This window comes from Emys orbicularis, chromosome 9 (genome assembly GCF_028017835.1).
Source record: "Emys orbicularis isolate rEmyOrb1 chromosome 9, rEmyOrb1.hap1, whole genome shotgun sequence".
Classification (NCBI taxonomy): domain Eukaryota; kingdom Metazoa; phylum Chordata; order Testudines; family Emydidae; genus Emys; species Emys orbicularis.
The window spans coordinates 11,115,826-11,135,964 of record NC_088691.1 but is presented as its reverse complement, the minus strand read 5'-3'; the positions used below and the strand labels follow the sequence as shown (position 1 = coordinate 11,135,964).

Here is a 20,139-nt window from a genome sequence, read left to right as displayed (position 1 = left end):
GAGCAAGCAACATTCCAAGTTTCTTTTCCTTTTTGTTTCAAAGAAAAACATTTTAAAAGGCACAACTATAAACTATCCCGATGCAAAGAAAAGACAGGAAGAATAGTAAGAGGCCAAAATACGGCTCCATCAGGAGCTCTAGAACAACCTGAAAATCAAAAAGGAATCCTACAAAAAGTGGAAACCTGGGCAAATTACTAAGGAATACAAAAGAGCAGCACGAGCATGTAGGGACAAAATCAGAAAGGCTAGGGCACAAAATGAGTTACACCTAGCAAGAGCTGTCAAAGGCAATAAGAAGAAGTTCTATAAGTACATTAGGAGCAGGAGAAAGACAAGTAGTAGTGTAGGTCCTCTACTTAGCAGGGAAGGAATGCTAATAACATCAAGGAGGCTGAGTGTTTAATACCCATTTTGCTTCAGTCTTTACTACAAAGGTGGTGACCAGATACTCAACACAATTAATATTAACAACTAGGGGGAAGGAACGCAAACCAAAATAGGAAAAGAACAAGTTAAAGAATATTTAGATAAGTTAGATATATTCAGGTCAGCAGGGCCTGATGGAATTCATCCTAGGGTATCTAAGGAACTAACTGAACCAGTCTTGGAACCATTAGCAACTACCTTCGAGAATTTATTAAGGATGGATGAGTTCCCAAAGGACTAAAAAGGGCAAATGTAGTACCTGTCTTTAAAAAGGAGACCTGGGTAATTATAGACCAGTCAGGCTAACATTGGTACCTGGAAAGATACTGGAACAAATTATTAAACAATCAGTTTGTAAGCATTTAGAGAATAATAGGATTATAAAGAATAGCCAAAATAGATTTGTCAAGAACAAATCATGCCATACTAACTTAATTTGCCTTTTTGACAGGGTTGGTGGCCTAGTGGATGGGGGAAGCAGTAGAGGTGATATATCTTGATTTTAGTAAGGCTTTCAACAGAGTCACTCAACATTCTCATAAGTAAACTAGGGAAATGGGGCCCAGATTAAATGACTATAAGGTGGGTGCAAAACTGATCGAAAGACCATACTCAAAGAGTAGTTGTCAATGGTTCAGTATCAAACAGGGAGGGCAAATCTAGTGGGGTGTCGCAGGGTCAGCCCTGGGTCTCGTACTATTCAATATTTTCATTAGTGACTTAGATCAGGGGGTGGTAAATGCCCTCAATAAGTCTTCTTTAAAATACAGACAGCTCTCCTGGACTCCTTGCCCCCTCATATTAGCCTCCCAGGGGATCCTGCCCATCAGTTCCCAAAGGGAGTCTAAGTCTGCTTTTCTGAAGTCCAGGGTCCTATGATTTAGATGAGATATTAGGAAAAGCTTTCGAACTAGAAAGGTAATTAAGCTCTGGAATCAGCTTCCAAGAGAGGCTGTGGAATCATCATCATTGCAGGTTTTAAGAACAGGTTGGAAAACACCTGTCAGGGATGGTCTCGGTTTCCTGCCCCAGTGCATGGGGCTGGACTTGATGACCTCTTGAGGTCCCTTCCAGCCCTACATTACTATGATCCTATGATTTAACACCTCTGCACCGGGTGGCTCAAGAGTTAGTTCAACTATCAAAGCCTTTTACCCACTTATGGATTTAGCTCAGAGGACTAACCTAGCAATTGTGACTGAGCATGAACCAAATGATCCAAAAAGACTCTCTCAGCCTGATCTATGATTTATAAAGGAATTTTTTTTTTATTTTGAAAGTGAGGAGTTGGATGACATGGATCATTGAAGTTTATAAATAACAGAAGTCTCTGGATTTTAAGAAACGCTTTGCCTTTAAACAAATGGAATTAAGATCCTAGCTCCATTTAACCATGTTAGTGATAGGGCTGTGTTGTGTAGAAAATATTGATATAAACTTAAAAAAGCTCAAGTAACCTGGTCTGGAAAAACTGAGGTATGAATAAAATCCACAGGTTCCCCGAACTCACCCAGTCTCCACCTTCCCATAGCAGCAGCGAGACACAGATGAATAAAGATAGCATGCAAAGGTTCAAAGTGAGGTATTAGAAACAGCTTTCAAGACAAAACATCCCCTGAAGGGATTCTCTTTAACTGAAAGCATTTAATGAGCCCTGTCACATAAGGGTTCTAAGCTGTGATGGGTCCATACTAATCAGATGAATACTGACATGGCAGCTAGTAAGATCCAGTGAAGCATATTCAAAATTCCATATGCCAGTGATGGCACTGTGACTAATTATTTATAAAGTGATAGTACTATTGAAACCCCAATTCTGGATAGAACCCCATCTCTGTTGGAAAGCTGATGTACCTAGACTGTAAAGCTTCTATTACTGTTGCTGAAAAATCACTGACCTAAAAATTCTTTCCTCTCAATTTCCAAGCTCATTAGTGTCTGCTTGAGGATTCAGATGGAAAAATTCCCCAAGTGAAAATTTCATTTCCCACCAATCCACTAATTCTGAGAAAATATCCAGTCCATTAGAATCTGTCATCTGGTGCTGTTGGACTTCATTATTTATTTCAGTAAGTGAGCTATGTGAAGAAAGCTACAGAACATTTCTCAATTTAAGGTGACTGATGATGCTCAATTGAAGTTGATTCTGAAGCCCACAAAAGAAGCTTGCTGTTAAATGTTGTGATTAATAGGCCTGCCCTGCACTGCAGTAATATTTTAAGCTGGAACACTCACTCTCCAGGAAGTGGATTGAGACAATCTGCTTAAGCACTGTACATCCCAAGAGAGTACATTGTTAAGATTAATGAAAAGTGCATCTCTGGCTAGAGACAAGCCCTGGTTGTTACCACATAGAGGGACATTATCTTCACACCCACTTGAATGTATTTTGCTTATATTTGGGCTGCTGAATATTAGACGTGGCATGATATTACTGGAACTGCAGTGATTCCAAGCAGATTTACAGGCTACTTCATAGTATTAGTTGTTTCATCTCCCTTGAACTACTACCAGGGCCGGCTTTTCTGCCACCCCAAGCGGCAAAAAAAAAAAAAAAAAGACGACGAGCGGCGGCACTTCAGCGGCAGCTAAATCACGCCGCTTCTTCGGCGGCGGGTCCTCCCTCTCTTCCTCTTTGGCGGCAATTCGGTGGCAGCTCAAAGAGGAAGAGAGGGAATGAGGGACCCGCCGCCGAATTCCCAGATGTGCCGCCCCGATACTGGGACGGAGTGCCGCCCCTTTGAATTGGCCGCCCCAAGCACCTGCTTCCTACGCTGGTGCCTGGAGCCGGCCCTGACTACTACAGATTACAGGAGGACTTTACGATTTAAAGTTTGTGTCAGTCATGATTATTAGAATCACTTAAAGCAGCAGTTCTTAACTGGGGGCTGTGAATAGGTTTCAGGGGTTCCACCAAGCAGGGATGGTGTCAGACTCGCGATGACCCAGGGCTAAAGCCCTGGAGCCCCATGGGGGCTGGAGTCCAGGAGCTCCACTGACCCATGGAGGCTGAAGCCTCACCTCCCTGCCACCTGGGACTGAAGCCGAAGCCTGAGCAACTGAGCTTTGCAGGGGCCTCTGTGGCGCGGACTCCCCAGTGACATCAGGCCCCGGGCAATTGCCCTGCTTGCTACACCCTAGCACTGGCCCTGGCTTTTATATGCAGAAAAACAGTTTTTGTAGCACAGGTGGGCCATGGAGTTTTTATAGCATGTTGTGTGCGGGGCCTCAGAAAGAAAAAGGTTGAGAACCCCTCACTTAAAGCATATGTTCTTTATTAAGAGCCAGCATCATTTATCTCAAGTTCTACACTACTCTATGTGTGTGTCATCAAGGCTAGGAAAACACAGAAAAATGTATAGCTGCTAAGGATTGAGGTTCATTGTTAAGATTCTGGAGCTATTCAGGGATTCGTATCTTATTGGAAAATTAGGAATTCTCTCATCTCACCAAAAGTGCATGTTTCAAAAATGTACATGTGCTGCAGTCTGCTAGAACTGAAAAATATGTGAATAAGACCATTTTATGAATGTGTTCATTTTTGCCTGTTACAGCCTTAATATTTTTTCAATGCTGTGGCTGTTCAGGAACTTCAGAACTCAGTCTGGATTCAGATTTTGCACAGATGTAAATTTGCAAATTGTTGCACAGTCCTTTTACTAGAGGAGAACTAAACAGTTTATAGCAAAAAATAGGAGGCAGCAAGGGAGATCACAAAAATAGAGAAGGCTGTTCTGAATTAACTGTCTCCCTGAAGGATTTTTGTTCCTTCCAGATGTTTAGAACTGAGTTTTTTCTGCTGGGTACTTGCTCTAGGCTGTCCTCAGAGGCAGAGACAAAGTTTTAAATGTTTTTCCAACCATACTGCAATAGCATATAAATACTGAAATATACGTGTATACAAAGAGTGGGAAATTCTCTAGCAGGAAATCTTAATAAAATATTTTATGAAACTTTGATACCAATGAATTTACAAGAAGCCTTTTCAAAAAGATAAGCAGGATTGGAATGGAGGATTTGGGGGACAAGGGACAGGGGAGGAGGGCTCCTGGGATAGAAAGCTCTTAATTCCACCTTTTTCTCCTGCTACACCCCCCATCATATGTTGCAGAAGGTGGTCTTGCAGGAACAGTTTCTTTGTATTGTTACAGGAGGAAAGAGGCAGATGTCTACTATGCTTCAGGGGTCAAACGTTTTAAATTTACTTGGAAGCAAGGCCTTAGTTTGGACAACTTGATTTAGCAGCTCCAGTCAAGCCCAGTGTATAGAAGAATGGAAGATCCTACAAGAAATTCTAATCTATATTGAAGTTTATTTCCCGTGGAAGTGTAAGTAAGAGGAAAACTAGGTCTGTGAGGGGTCTTCAAGATAATGCACCTGTAAAATTTTGTTAGGACCGTAACATTGTGATATCCCCAAAACTACCCCCTTCAAAAAGGATCTTCTCCCAATTGTGATGTAAAGCTAGTGGTGGAAGGAGGAAAGCATATTTGAGCAGGTAAATATTGGAGCATATGTAAATTAGGAAATATTATTACCACGCATTTTAACTATGCAAGCATGTTTTTGAGACAACTAGAAAAGTAGGTCCTCCCTGATTCACAATTAGATTGTATTTGTGCCATTTTTAAAATACAGATAATCTCTTGTGAACATACACTGACTGCACTGGTGAAACAGAAACAAAGGTACTTTGCCCTATTACTTCTCACTCATTTAATCAAAGAATTCTGAGAAAGAGAGATTCTAGAAGAAAATCTACTTTCACTGAACTGTCAGGGTAGGCCACTGTGCATATTTATTTATTTATTTAAAGAAAATCTAACTTTTGAATTTGCCGTCACTGCTTATTTTAGTTAGGTTAAAAACAGCTGGGTAAAAAGCCATTTGACTCTATATTAGTTTTCACTTTAACCAAAATTTACAGAATTACATCTCTGCTTACTAATAAACTGAATGCTCAGCTTGCAAGACCTTACATAATATACAGTGGTCTAGTCACATCTGTTTCTAACCACTGGGAAAACTAAACTTTAAGCAGGATGGGTTCAAAAAAGCAAGACCCATTCATCTTATTCATTTTTCAATTTAAAATGCTTTGAGGTAACTCAGTGCTTCGATTTGCAGAAATACACATTAAACAGTCTATTCAGAACACAAAGAAATGCCTGGCCATTGGCTTCACATCAGTATTTCTACACTAGCCCATCTCACATCTTTGCTAGATGAAAAAGTAGTACTAACTGTGCATGAAATAATGGGTTTGTTCTTCCTTCAGTGTATGCAGTAGACCAGGGGTCGGCAACGTTTGGCACGCGGCTCGCCAGGGTAAGCACCCTGGCGGGCCGGGCCAGTTTATTTACCTGCTGACGCGGCAGGTTCGGCCGATCGCGGCCCCCATTGGCTGCGGTTCGCCGTCCCCGGGCCAATGGGGGCGGCGAGAAGCCGCGGCCAGCACATCCCTCGCCCGCGCCGCTTCTCGCCGCCCCCATTGGCCCGGGATGGCGAACCGCAGCCAGTGGGGGCCGCGATCCACCGAACCTGCCGCGTCAGCAGGTAAATAAACTGGCCCGGCCCGCCAGGGTGCTTACCCTGGCGAGCCGCGTGCCAAACATTGCCGACCCCTGCAGTAGACTACCCACAGTTAAAATTCTTTAACCAAAATTTAAGATTATGCACACTTAAGAAAAATATGGCTGCTTGTATGGATCAGTATTTCAATAAAAAGGCTGAAGACATCCCCATGAACATCCTGTTAAATTTACTTACCTGCTTCGTCATTTGCCAAACACAATCAAGGAACTGAAGGAAAATGGGAGACCTGTCTGCATCAGCATGGTCATCATCTCCATGGCCTACTCGCTGAAAAACAGATGCTTTCATTTCAGTCAAGTCCATTTAAAGCAGTAACCAATAAAGCAAGTTCTGCAAATATCTTAGGCAGGTTCTTAAAGGATTGTGATCAGCATACCTTTCTTCAAGCTAAACTCCACCCTTCCTATAACTAAAACCCACCACCAGAATTGATTCACAAATATAGTCCTATAGTCTGGCAGAATAGGAAGAGCACCCAGTCCACAAAATTCACACATTTTCCAATGGTCTGAGTGACATTAAACTTATTTTTAAAGTGGACATCCCACAAAACCCCCAAATGCACTTTTTGATTCAAAGACTCAACATAAGGACATCAGCTTCTTCCTGCATAACAGGAAAGAATAAATAGTTCAGAACTGCAGGAGATACATCCTCCACTTCATTTCCACGGAGGAATGGATTTAGGGAATCTGGCATATTATTATGCTGAATCAACTATGCAGAAATTATGACTATTCCATACCCACTCGCCATAACCAAATGTTACTACAGCTACATCTCCAGTTCAGAAGGCCACATACAGCGCCACAATCTCTTAATATTCCAGCTCAAGCTATTTTTTTCCCCTTTCTTTAAACACTGTGGCTGTGAAGTCGGATGATGACTTCAGTGATTTTTACCTACATGATAGCCATAGCTTTTTCCTTTTCATTTTCCCCAAGTAAGATCTGTTCATGTAAGTTTTTCACCATGCTCTGCACTCCTCCCCTCCTCCAGAAATGTCTCGCTATTTGTCTTGTGCTATTGGCTTCAAACTCTGTTCCTCTTGTAAACTTTATATTAGAAAATTGTTGTGTATTAATATTTCACACACGGCATTTTCACATCAACAGAACACTACTAAATCGGTCATATTTCTCTTTCTTCACATACTGCAGGAACATTATTCTAAATGCTGCAAAATACAGGGACAAGCTACCTGACCAAAAAAAAAAAAAGCTTTGAAGGAGATAAATTTTTTATTAATTCTTTCAATTTACCATTGCAAACCTATGTCCAAAACTTATCCATTCTTTTTCTATAAGAGCTTCAAATCCTTTGATAGTCCTGTAATAGCTGTCCAGCATGAGCATGGCTAAAGAGGTGAGCTGGGCTGTACGATCCCAGCCGTCACTGCAGTGTACAACAACTGATGTTTTACCAGATTCAATTTTATCAGCAATTCTTACTGCTCCAGCAAGAAGCATCTTTTAAAAAAAAAGAAAGTAGCATGTTAAAATGTCACATCAAGCCAACACTCTGTAGTAAAGACTTGTTATTCTATTCAGTCCTAGAATGTTATATTTTAAAATTAGAATTCAAACCTGATTATGTGTCCAAAAATACTCTAAATTAACATTAGAATCTCCTGAAAATCTGTTCATAAAAGAAAACATTCAGATATACTGTAGACTATTCAGTAGAAACATTACTCAAGACTACAGAATAAGATCAATCCTTTTAATAAATTCAGTTATCTCGCAAACTATTATTATCTTTCTTCCTCAGCATTCAGTTTTCAACCAGTAAGTACAGCTAATCAAACCTATAGCAGGTTATTGGGCAGCCCAGACAAGAAAAGGGATGTGCTTGCTTGCTGATCCCTTGCCCTGATTTGTTGGTGCATCGAGTAGACATGATGTTCATATAGGAAACAGGCCTTTATTTCTACTAGTAATAACTTGGTTCAGAAGTCAGAGTGGCACAAGACGGTAGCAACTCATGTGAGCATTACACTTATTTTTTTCCAATGAAAGTCATTCTATTGATTTCCTCAGTCATGTTTGGTGGCTCTTCAATTGTTTAACTTGGAGTATTCTCTCCGGCACAGATTTGTGTCCACCACGTGATTCCTGAAAGCACTGACAACTATGTGAGAAACAGCTAGAACTAGGGCCGTTGGAAAGGCTCCGGACTTTGGATTCGGACATCAGCAAAGCCAACTCCGACATCAGTAAAGGCAATCTAATGAGACACTTGACATCTGTTTCTTCCGAGGCATGCAAAGACACTTCCACAGCTGGAAAGCCTGCATCCACTGGAGCAACTGTGCATTCACAGGACACAGTCTTGAAAGCCATTCAGGCTTCCTAGACAAAGCTACATAGATTTTGTTCTTTTATGATTAAACTGAAGGATGCAACTACTGCAGATCAATGTTAAAGCTTGTGTTAGTAAATTGCAAGGCTTGCAATTTGAGCTGGTTAGTCGTAAAGCTCTCACATGTTTATTAAGTCACAGACAATGCATTACTGCACTGAAAAATTATAAATATTACAAAAAGTCATCTTATGTTGTTGGATCTTTGAAAAGGAATGGAAAAAAGACAATTCATGTGACATAAGTATAGCAGCACTCTATGTCCTAGAAAGATCACTGAGAGTGGTACTCGTGCCAGCCAAGCATTACTGCAGAAAACACAGCTGGGGAAAGAGTAGACGCAGGCAGTGAATAGAAAATGGGAGAAGGAACAAAAGCTAGGTATTAGTTTAGCAACACCTTGTGGAATGAGGTGGGGCATTTTGTTCCACTTTGGACAAATGATTCATTTGTAAAAATTTTAAAGAAACTAAAAATTATTTTTTCCATAAAATACTTTTTATGTTAACTTCTCTTTCAGTATTTGTAACTTACCTATCATTGTGGTAGCTGAACACCACAAAGGGCTGGTCTACACTGAAAACTTACATTGGCATAGCTAGGTCTCTCAGGGGTATGAAAAAGCCACATACCTAAGAGAGAGAGTTGTGCCGATCTAACCCCCAGTGTAAACAGTGCTAGGTCGACATAAGAATTCTTCCACTGACCTAGCTACTGCCTCTCGGGGAGGTGGATTAACTTCGCTTGCTATAGTGAGTCCAGGTCTACACTACAAACTTACACTGGTATAGCTACATCACTCAGGGGTGTGAAAAATCCACACCCCTGAGCAAGGTAGCTATACCAACCGAACTCACAGTGTAGACAACACTATGTTGAAGGGGGAGCTTTTCCTGTTGACGTAGCTACCACCTCTCCTATCAGCGTAGTAGCATCTTCACTAAAGCTCTACAGCGGTGCAGCTGCACCGACATAGCTTCACCACTATATGTACAGATGAGCCCTTAGTGTCTACACTGAACTGCTGCAGCTGTGCCACTGGAGCATTTTAAGTGTAGACATAACCAAAGTCTCTTACAATTAAGCTGCAGTTTGAGTCAGCACCAAATAAGATGAAAAATTGTGAGCGTCGTCCACAGGCTGTATTCAGACAGAATTTTTTTTAAATCGAGCTAAACATATGTCAACCGCTACCATCTTCTTCAGTCTGAAAATTCTCAGGGTACTATTCTAAACTTAACTATGAAATTGAGATTTCAGGGTCCAATCCTACCATCCTATTCAAGCAGAGAGCTCCCACTAACGTGAATGGGAGTGAGATGTGATTATCTGGTCCACAGCAAGTTTTTTTTTTTTTTTTTAAATGGACAGTCCAACTTAAGCACCAAATTCATAAATTTGGATGGAAAAAGGCTTTTGGATTGTGACTATTTAATAGTTTGATAGGAATGGAAGATTTTAAACTAAATAAGAAAGTTAAGTTCTTCCCAAAATAGCAAATATTTATTTTACATTTTTGCTCCCTCTGCTGGCTTTTCTGTAGCAGTTAAGCTGAATTACCAGAGCTAAGATTATATGAATAATTTTGTGCACAACCCAAAGATGCTTTGCATGAGTCACATTTGATTTGAAGTTGTATAAAGCAAATTCTACATTAAATGCCATTCCATCAATATTTACCACCAAAAAGAAGGGAAAATAGCAGAGAAATCATCCATTCTAAAGCTTCTTAGAGGTTAATAAAACACTTAGTAAAATTAAACATGATATGGATTGACTTATTTTAATGCAGTGTTAAATAATAAAAGGAGACTGTAATCCATACGGTAACAGGGACCAATCCATCTTCCATTGAAGTCAGGCCCACTGAAATATGCATGTCCACAAATGCTTAATTAATGGCATAGAAGGATGAGGAGGGCTGCTGTGTTTAAAAATGAGGTCCCTCTGGTAGTTGTCCAAGTGGAATTTGAATTTCCCACGGCAGTTTTCCAAAAAGCAGGGATAATCCTGGTATCCTGGCCAACATTCACACTCTCAAGAAAACTAAGTGCTGTCCAGAACTGAATGTGATCCTACGCTATCAGGATTTAACTGATTACTTCCTAATACCTACAGTATGAAATACACAATATACAGTATGGCATAAATTTATATTCTATCTAATCTGAAATATTGTGTTCTAAATAAAACTTGTAAAAAGGGTTACTTTTTAGGATTATCCTGACCAAAGACATGATAAACACAGAGAAAGGATCTCTAGTGCGGTCTATTGAAATTCAAGCAAATACATTGCTTAAAAAGCATGCAATGTCTTTAACATCTATAGTCTCTTACCCTTATGTATTCCAACCAGTGTGTTGAATCTACATTGGACAACCACCGGGCCTCATCAATCGCAGGATAAACTATCTCTTTCAGCTTCCGCAATGATTCTCTCATCACATGTATGTTATGTATTTCCAGAAAGACCAGCTCAGCATTTGGGTAGGCACTTTCACTTTCATATCCTCCACCTTTTGCCTGTCATTTAAAATTTTAGAGAGAGTTTCTGATAAGGTCCTGAGGGGTATTTTTGCTTTCTAGAGAGTTTTAGAGGCGGTTATTTTAGAGGCACATCGCTCGCCCGCGCCACTTCTCGCCGCCCCCATTGGCCCGGGACGGCGAACCGCAGCCAGTGGGGGCCACGATCGGCCGAACCTGCCGCGTCAGCAGGTAAATAAACTGGCCTGGCCCGCCAGGGTGCTTACCCTGGCGAGCCGCGTGCCAAACGTTGCCGACCCCCGTCCTACAGCTTTCTTCTATTTACAAAACTGACTCAAACTGTAATAAACTCAATTGGTCCACGTCCAGGCCATTGCACTACTTCTTTAATAAATTACTATCTCGACAGAAGGATTTTCTTACAATACAGGACAAGGAGCTAGGAACCAATAAGTTCAAATCTTGGCTCTGACAACACTTGTGACTACAATCAAGTCAATCTCTCTGCCTCAGTCTCCACCCAACTTTAAACTGGAGATAGCAATAACTCACAGGGCTGTTGCAAGAATTAGTTAACGCTGAGAGAATGCTTTGATACTATCTAAGTGCTTGCAAATAGATTACTTTATTACGAGAAGTGAACTTTTATGGAAAATATAAGAATAAAGTTTATTTCTCAGTACATGGGCAAAGTAATCTCCATTTTAACAATGATGACAACCTACCTTGTTTGTATCAGCCACAATGTTTTGTCTGGCATCAAAGATGATAAGTTTGTGCGACTGAGCATTGGCATCCATTATTGTTTGTAAGTATTTTTCATCTTCTTTGCAACGTTTGTCATTCGGGCCTATCAGTGGCTGGCTGCAGCGTGTTATAGTTGCCTGGCTCTCGGGGTGAATCCAAGATAACACCTGTGTGTAAAAAAAGTTAGTTTCTGGATAGTGCACCAACATCAAACTGACATTCCTTAGGGCAATTGGTCAGTCACAATAACCCATAGTACAACTTCCCAGTGGGGGAGAGAATGTAAATTTCAGTTAGAATAATTCATACCCCATACATTCAAAAGTGGGATGATGAGAAAATAGCAGATTAATACCATGCTGTAAAAAACATGGTATCACTGTTCCCAAATTTAGTTAGGTTGAACCGTGAAGTAGTTCTAAACACTATGACTTTATTCTCCGTAGCATTCAGAAACAGCCTTAAATTTTACTTTTGACATACTTTCTATGGGCTTAAATACAGTAAGAGGGTTTTCTGGTGGGGAGAATGGGCAGCTACTTCCATATGGAGGTCTATGCAGTCAAGCATGAACATATCTCGCTCCTTCCTGCCCCAGGCAGGAACTACTGCAAGATGACTCATACCTTATGGACATCACGTTAAAATTCCTCACTTTCTTTCTCCCTCCTGGGGTTGTCATTTCTTCTCTTAAGTTTACCTTCCCCATGCATAATATGGCTGCATTTACAGCCCTCTATATGAGCATCTGAGTAGGATAATCTCTACCAAGAACACACTGCCATTCTCAGGAAGCCCACGATGTGGTGTCGGAGTGATACAACACACATTCCACCTCACCCCCAAACCTCATTCACCATGGGAGCAAGGGGGAGCACAACCTGACACTTTCAGTTCCCCACTGGTGTCGGACGCTATCTTTGAACTAAAGTTCATTACAGAGCAGTAAGCCGCTTGGCAATTACACTAACCCTGCAATAACTATCTTCATTAATTTTTTAAAAATTTCCTCCAGCTCCAAAACCAGTAACTGTATTTCTATACATTTTATACTCTCTCTCTTGTAGAAGGGAGCAGGATAGCGGTCTCAGAAGCCTTTAAAAACCCTAAAGGCATTTCGGATCATTTCTTATAAGATGCATTACAAATATATTTCTTCTTCTTCAGGAAGTTACATTACAAGTACAGAGAGAATTCATAATGAATTCTAGAAGCCTTACTTACTGGAATTCTGCCTTTTGCTCTAAATGCTGCCACTTTTGAGAGGTCATCATCCTTCACGCTGGTTGGCACAACGAAGATAGTAGGATATGTATCACAAAGTTCATAGGTGCTGTTAATTTTGGATATTTTCCAACTCTCATTGGGCAAACCCTGTGCAGAGGCAAAACATTTATCCAATATTTTTAAAAAGTTAGATCTTTACATGTGTGTGTTGTATAGTGACTCCAAAAAAGAATGATCCATTACATGTTTTTAAAAAAAACATACCCACATTGTTCTGCCCAGTGTTTTAAAGGTTATGTGAGCAGAAGCATTTCTCAATATTTTGGTTAAAGATATGGGGTAGTATGAAGCCCCAAAGCCTATAGATAATTTAAAAAACAACAGTAATTTGGATGGGTTTGCACTAAAGTAAAAAATGGGCCTATAGTGAAATAGAAATAAATTATTTTACCAGGAAATTGATGGATTAAGGAGACCAAATTAAAATTATTCCTCTGTGTAACTGCTGTTCATATTTGTTTTTAAATGAGAAGACTACTTTTTCAGAACTGGTGCTTAAAATTAAGTCTCCAAATATGGATTTAGGTCCCTATATAAACGCCAAGAGGCTTCCTCCACTACTGAGCACCTATAATCCCAATTGATTTCAATGGGACTTGTGGGGGCCTAACACTACTGAAAATCAGGTGACCTGCCTTTAGCTGTCTAGATATGGATTTAAGAGAGTAAGTTTAGGTATTCAGGTTTGCAAATTGTCTGTGAACATTTCTAAAAAAAAGGTAAATTAGATTCAGAAGACTATCAACATAAAATAAAAAGGTGATTACTTGTATAACCTACCTGCCGCTTATATTCTGCCATTGGATCATAAACTTTCCAGCCATTAACAGGAAATTTTTCTTTATAGCTGAATGCAAAAAGTGGCTGAAAGCAACAACGTAAAAAAACAAATTACTGTGTAGTATTTAGCCATTTAGTAAACGAGAATTCCTGTAAACATGGTGAGCTCTGAAAATGAAAGCCAGAAAAGCCGATTCAAGTAGTTTCCAAAAGACAAAATCTTATATCCAACATTTGTTTTACAGTAGTGCCTAGAGACCCCAGTCAAGACTGGCCTTCACTGTGCTAGTGATTGTTCAAACACAAAAGAAGAGACAGTTCCTTCCCCGAAGAGATTGTGTGTCTTGTCAATTCAGATAGCAAAGGAAACAGAAAGGTAAAATGACTAGCCCATGGTTACACTAGTCAGCAGTAAGGCCATGAATAGAATTCAAGCCCCATTACTCTCAGTCCAGTACCCTACCCATTGGATGATACTGAAATTGTCCACTATTGAATACTAATATGATACTGAAATTGTACAGCTAAAGCTAACAAGGCAACTATTGTTGAGTTATCTGGACAGTGAATTCAGGAAAGCACTTTAGCCTGGATGCACAAGAGGAGTTAGGCATTGTGACACTGAGCATCACAGCGCCAAACTTTTAGGCCCCTAGAAAATCGCTGCAATTCACAAAGCCTGAGTTAGGCACCTAGGCTTCCTTTACAATGAATGAGGAGAGAGATGCTCCTGAAAAATATGTCTGCAATAAAAGACCCACAACATGAGCACGGCTGGCCCGTGTCTGCTGACTTGGGCTCATGGGGTTTGGGCTGTGGGGATAAAAATTGCAGTGTCGACATTCAGGCTTGGCCTGGAGCCCAGATTCTGAAACCCTGTGAGGGGAGTGGGTTTCAGAGCCTGGGCTCCAGCCCGAGTGTCTACACTGACATTTTTAGCCCTACACCCCAAGCCTGTGAGCCCAAGTCAATTGTACCAGGCTCTGAAACTTGATGCATGGGTTGTTTTTTTTATTGCCATGTAAACATACTTTTAGCTTGCAATTCACAAAAGCCAGTCCGGTAGGCAAGTAGCTACCTAAGCTAGCCAATGGGAGATGCCAAGCAGAGGTTGTGTGTCCCTCTCACAGTGATACGCGCCTAAGTCCAGGCAGTAGGGAAGCACTTATCTCTGCTAGCAAGTCACAGCCAGGAATTCTCTTCAGAGTTTGCAAGAAGCCCTGGGGGTGGGAGGATGGGGACAATTGGGGTATGGGATATTCTGATGTGGGGCTCCTTCAGTCTCTCCTGTTGAAGCTGTTCCACTCTGGATAAATAATTGAAGAGTCACTGGAGCAGTAGGACTGGGTCCTGGATCTCCCACCTCTTGGGTCTTCCACCAAGCTATGGAGTCACTCATCTTGTATGCACTCTCTTTCTCTGGCCGGAATGATTCATTATTTATCCAGAGTTAAACAGGAGAGACTGAGAACAACCCACAGCCCAATGGTTAGAGCACTGCCCTGAGAAGTTGGCAGATCCCTGTTCAAATCCCTTTTCTCACTCAGACAGAGTGGGGACTTGAACCGAGAGTCTCCCACATCCCAGGTAATCACTGGGCTAAAAGTTATGAGGGAGTTCCCATAACTCCCCAACCCCCAGTTTGTTTTGTCTGAACTCAGCTAAGGAGCCCAATCAGGTAGACGTCCTCACAGGGTACCTACTGGTTCAGATCTCACACAAGACCTAGGTGGCCGAACAACTATCTTCCCCAGTTTGTGAATGTCTGAGGTTTAGGCGAGAGATAAGCCACCAGCTGTCCAGAGGGAGGCAGCAGTATGCATGCCCAGAGGCAGAAACCTAGGTGCCTAGGGACTGAGTGAGATTAGGCAACTACAGGGTTCAGGGGGAGTTTTGTGCATCACAGTGGTCCCCAAACTGGGTCTTAGGCACCTAACTCCTTTATCCTTCATTCTGAAATTCCCCAATTATCTGTTACAGACAAACGCTTATAAAAGTCAACAAACCCTGATCTCCATAAGCACTAACAGGCACAACTAACAATGTCAGAGCTATGTATGTTCAATACAAAACAAATCTCTTTGGAATAAAAGATGCCTTCTTCCATACAAAATGGAGGGCCTTACCCTGAAACCAATAAAGTCACTGTTTTCATTGGTAGCAGCACCTGGCTCTCAGTTCTGTAAATTACTGAAATAAAGAAGTCAAGCCCGAGTAATCTGAATGCTCCATGATATCTAGAATCAACAATTTAATATATTTGTTATGCAGTATTTTCTTATTTCCCTACACTTCCAAAAAGAAGACAGAGGCAGGCAGACCTCTCCTCATTTTAGTACTTACCAGCCCATTAGAAAGAGGAAATGCTTGCGTTACGAGGTTTTCAAATATTTCCAGTCTGCTCTGTTCTTCCTGTTTATAGGCAAGCCGCAAGTTTCTCATATCCTGTCAGAAAATAAGCCAAACTCTCTTACACTTTGATAAATTAAAAAAAAACAGAAGCAGTTACAAAGCTGACTGAAACCAAGCACTGGCTACTGACATTAAGGCAAATCACATTTTCTAACCCTCATAGTCATTAACAAAATTCTGTTCTAAAATGAGACTATTGGGAGCACCAGGATGCTTCAATATGCTACTGAAGTAGGCATTATACCCTAGAATTCACCAATGGGGTGAAACATTTCTTGCAAGTTTACCATCCAAATTCCAACCAAACCCAGCATGCTTATGGGATCAGATAGGACAACAGCACAAGGTGTTGTGGTTGCAGGTTCCCCTCAAGACAAAAAAGAAATTAACGCAATTAAACAGTAATAGATAGGCATCCACTACATTTCCTAGGAATTCATTCTGTACCTTGCAAACAATTTCTATACCACAGGAGTTGTCTCCATGGCTCTGCACTCCAATCTTTTCAACTCTACTTATTACTCCAAGGGGAACATCAAGAACAAAATGTGGATCCTGAAATTTGGATAAAAAAAAAAAAGATGAAAACATTTTTAATTGCAGTGGGAAATATATGTAACCTAGTACAATTCATGTCAAATTGTGTGTTGTACTAGTCTTTTATAGTTCCTTTTGAACTGATTGCTGTGGAACTTTACATTTAATTTAAACTAAGATTGTCACCTTCTGAAAATCTACTTCAGCAAAGAAGAGATTCTAGCTGGAAGAAATATGCAAATAGATCTTAAAGTCTCACCCTCTCAACATTTTTGAAATACATTTTGAAGTCCGTCACTGTCAGTGTACCACTGACTGCTCCCATAAATGGACAGATATACATAACATCTTTAGCTGGAAAAAGACACAAATAAAAGTTCCATTTTATTATTGTAGTTATTTGTGGTATAAGAAACTCTTTATAGAAAAACAAAAATGTTATACAAGAAACCTCCTATAGTTCCAACTTACTAGAGATCTTTGAGTCTTCTATATGAAATTATTTCAAAGCCACTATAACTGACTTGCTACTCTCAATTTTGAGTTGAAAGAAAAAGTCCTCTGCATTTTTAAAAAGGTACTTTACAAAGAGAATGATCAAATTCTTCGTTTCTAAGCAATATGTGCTAAATCCCCACCATAAGCCAGCCTAAGAGAATGGTGATGTGACATCAAGCATTGCTCCTTACTATACAGAATGGAGCTATACTATACAGAATGTTTTTGTGGGGAGTCCATGAAATGGCATACAGATATTTTATGTAACAAGATAAATAGTCTTTTGTCTTTCTCCAAAGTTGCCAGTTTGTTGTGTCTTATATTTAAGAAAACCAGAGTGGCTTGGAATAATAGCTATTTGTCCTGTAACCATCCATATGTGAGTTCTGTCCACATTTCATCTACTTCAAATCAGAATTCGAGGAGCCCCAAAGTCTTCATACTGCAGAAATACCAGGCTGCCCCATATTTATCTCCCTTTTTCTGATAATCACAACAGTGAACAGCATTCTCTGCTCTTGTTGCACCTTACATTAGTCAGATGGGAAGGCTCATGTGGCAAGCAACAGTCATCCTGAAACTAAAGCTCAAGTGAGCTGCTCAAGTAATATGTCTGAGCAAAGATTATGTCCAAATCTGAGTTTTGCATACCTTTTAAAAAATAATTTCTACATTTCAGTAGAATAAATAGTTACCATTTACTGGTTTCACATAACTGTACTACTTGTATCAAACAAAACACCCCAAGATCAAACTATGTTGCTTCACAAAAACTAAACCTAAGGCCTTCTATTTTGCACATACTTAAACAGAGTGGGTTTATATAAAATTATCAGATTTCCACAGATAATTTCAGGTTTTGGGAGCAGTTTGAAAAATCGGTCATTAAGACTGTATCCTATCAGAGATCTTGAGAGTAGAATGAGCGACTGTGTGCCTTTTGCCTCTACAGACTGGGTTACAATCTCCATTCTGGTAGTCAGTGATCTTTCTGTGGTCCCTACAAAACATTTACTCACATACTAATTCCACCACACAACTTTCCATAGCAAGTCATTTGACTGAAAAAGATCTAATTAAAGTGGGACAGTCTGCACCACATTTTCATTTTCTTTCCTGGTTAAATCCTGAAGCGCTTGAAACTAGGGAATGAATTTATGACCTATGGGGACATTTTGAGCGCCGATGCACCCCTCCCCCCCACCTTGCTAATTTGTCTATGTCGATCAGCTGCTTGTTGAAATAAAATACCACACAGATCTGTTTGCACTATGTTGAACTGATTTACTTACAGCATAGCATTAGGGTTTGAATAACTAAGAAAATCCACAGCAAATTTGATCATTTAAGGTAGAATTATAAAATATAAGAAGTAAGAAGAAAACCAACATGGAAAGCATTTGATTTTATCTTTATTCATAAAGTAATGATTTAATACTATAAACTCAAAACTACACATACCAATCGCTTTGATTGATTCTCCAGGAAAAAGTGGCGCCTCTTCCATCTGTGCCAGCTTGTTCCCATCCCTCAGTGCCTGGCAGAAATCCAAAACCATGAGTAAATCTCACATTCCATCTGCACACCATCGATACATTTTGCTGCAAAGTGCTTTTGCTAAGAGGTTATGGGAGCATGAGAATGTGTATCCTTTTTCCAAAGCACAACTGTGTTAAACAATGCTGCGTTAGAAAACAGGGCTTGATATTGTAGGTAACAAAGTATTTATTATGCAGACATTTAAATATTAGTAACAAACCACTTACACAATGATTAGTTTAACGTGCTAGCTACATATATAGCGCACAAAAACGTGAGAAATACCATCAGCCCAAAATTAGGCCAAAAAAATTAGGCTAATCTTTATGTTTTTAGGTTATCATCTACTCAAGAATGTTTTAAAGTGTTTATTTAAAAGCATTTATATTCTTTATTTCTTAACACCTTAATTAAATGTTAGCGATTTTAATATCAAGGAGAATTGTATGAGAGAAGTTTAATTTATTTAGCATTAAAAAAAATCAAATTATATGTAAAAAAAAATAGATCAGACAGACAGAAACATTCTATTATACCCTACTTGACAAGGTACCATTGTTGTATTTATTATAATATCAGAAACAATGCACCACACCCTACTTGACCGGGTACCATTGTCGTAAGTACCACTTGGTCTGACAGAGATATTTTATAGAGATGATAGAACTAAAAATTCAGATTATAGCTTGATGTCACATTGTTTTCTAGAGAGTCTCAAAAGCTGGTCAATATAAATTCAGGGCTTGATTTTAAAGCTAATGCTCAGGTGAATGGCTGCAACAAGGGGCCTTTAGTTTTCTGCTGATGTTTGCAATGTTCTGAAGAAGATTTTAGTGGAGAACCTAAGGGTTTACAAAAAATTTTATGACCATATCAAAGATGTTGGTGAGAGTTTAAGATTTCCATTTTAAGTGGTTGGTGTAAAAGTTAGAATATTTTACATTAGAATAGTATAAACAGTGAGCTAGTTTCACAGTATATAGAAACCTATACAGATACTCATCCCTTGTAACATATTTCTGACATGCAAGCAAGGAAATAAGATTATTAGGGGTTTTCTTTATATTTTTAAACACAGACTTTTAACATTATATTGTTTTCTTAGCATAAATTTATATGGGCTTTTTGTTTTTAATCTTGTCTGAAACTAGCAGAATTTGGTATCTAAAGCTCTATCACGGAACAAGGTGTAGTGTAGTAGTCAATGGAACTACTCGGGTGCTTGAAGGTAAGCACGTGCTTACGTGCTCTGCTAGACTGGGGCCCAAGTGCGGTGCTATAATTTATATTTCATGACCTCTTATACAGTCACAAAAGCGCTACCGAGGCAAATGGTGTTTCCTTCCTGCACTAGACATAATATAACTCCTCCTTCGTTGTCAGAAACGTAACTTTTAATTTGAAAAATGACATCAAAATAAAACATTTTTGAAAATCATTATGGTATGTGCAATTTAAAGATGTATTAAT

The 20,139-nt window shown here is 39.8% G+C and overlaps 1 protein-coding gene across 1 annotated transcript in view; it reads right to left on the bottom strand.

Moving 5' to 3' along the window:
* The window catches only part of MTMR1 (myotubularin related protein 1), a 35,673-nt gene extending 17,006 nt beyond the window's left edge, over positions 1-18,667 (bottom strand). The window contains exons 1-10 of the mRNA XM_065410258.1: positions 18,592-18,667; positions 16,892-16,986; positions 16,543-16,650; positions 16,027-16,128; positions 13,684-13,767; positions 12,841-12,990; positions 11,595-11,783; positions 10,723-10,908; positions 7,287-7,493; positions 6,199-6,291 (exon numbers count right to left, since the gene is read on the bottom strand). Coding sequence (XP_065266330.1) covers positions 6,199-6,291; positions 7,287-7,493; positions 10,723-10,908; positions 11,595-11,783; positions 12,841-12,990; positions 13,684-13,767; positions 16,027-16,128; positions 16,543-16,650; positions 16,892-16,986; positions 18,592-18,637 — 1,260 coding nt within the window. The 5' untranslated portion in view covers positions 18,638-18,667. The remainder of the gene's footprint in view (positions 1-6,198; positions 6,292-7,286; positions 7,494-10,722; positions 10,909-11,594; positions 11,784-12,840; positions 12,991-13,683; positions 13,768-16,026; positions 16,129-16,542; positions 16,651-16,891; positions 16,987-18,591) is intronic.
* Between the last annotated feature and the right edge of the window lie 1,472 nt (positions 18,668-20,139).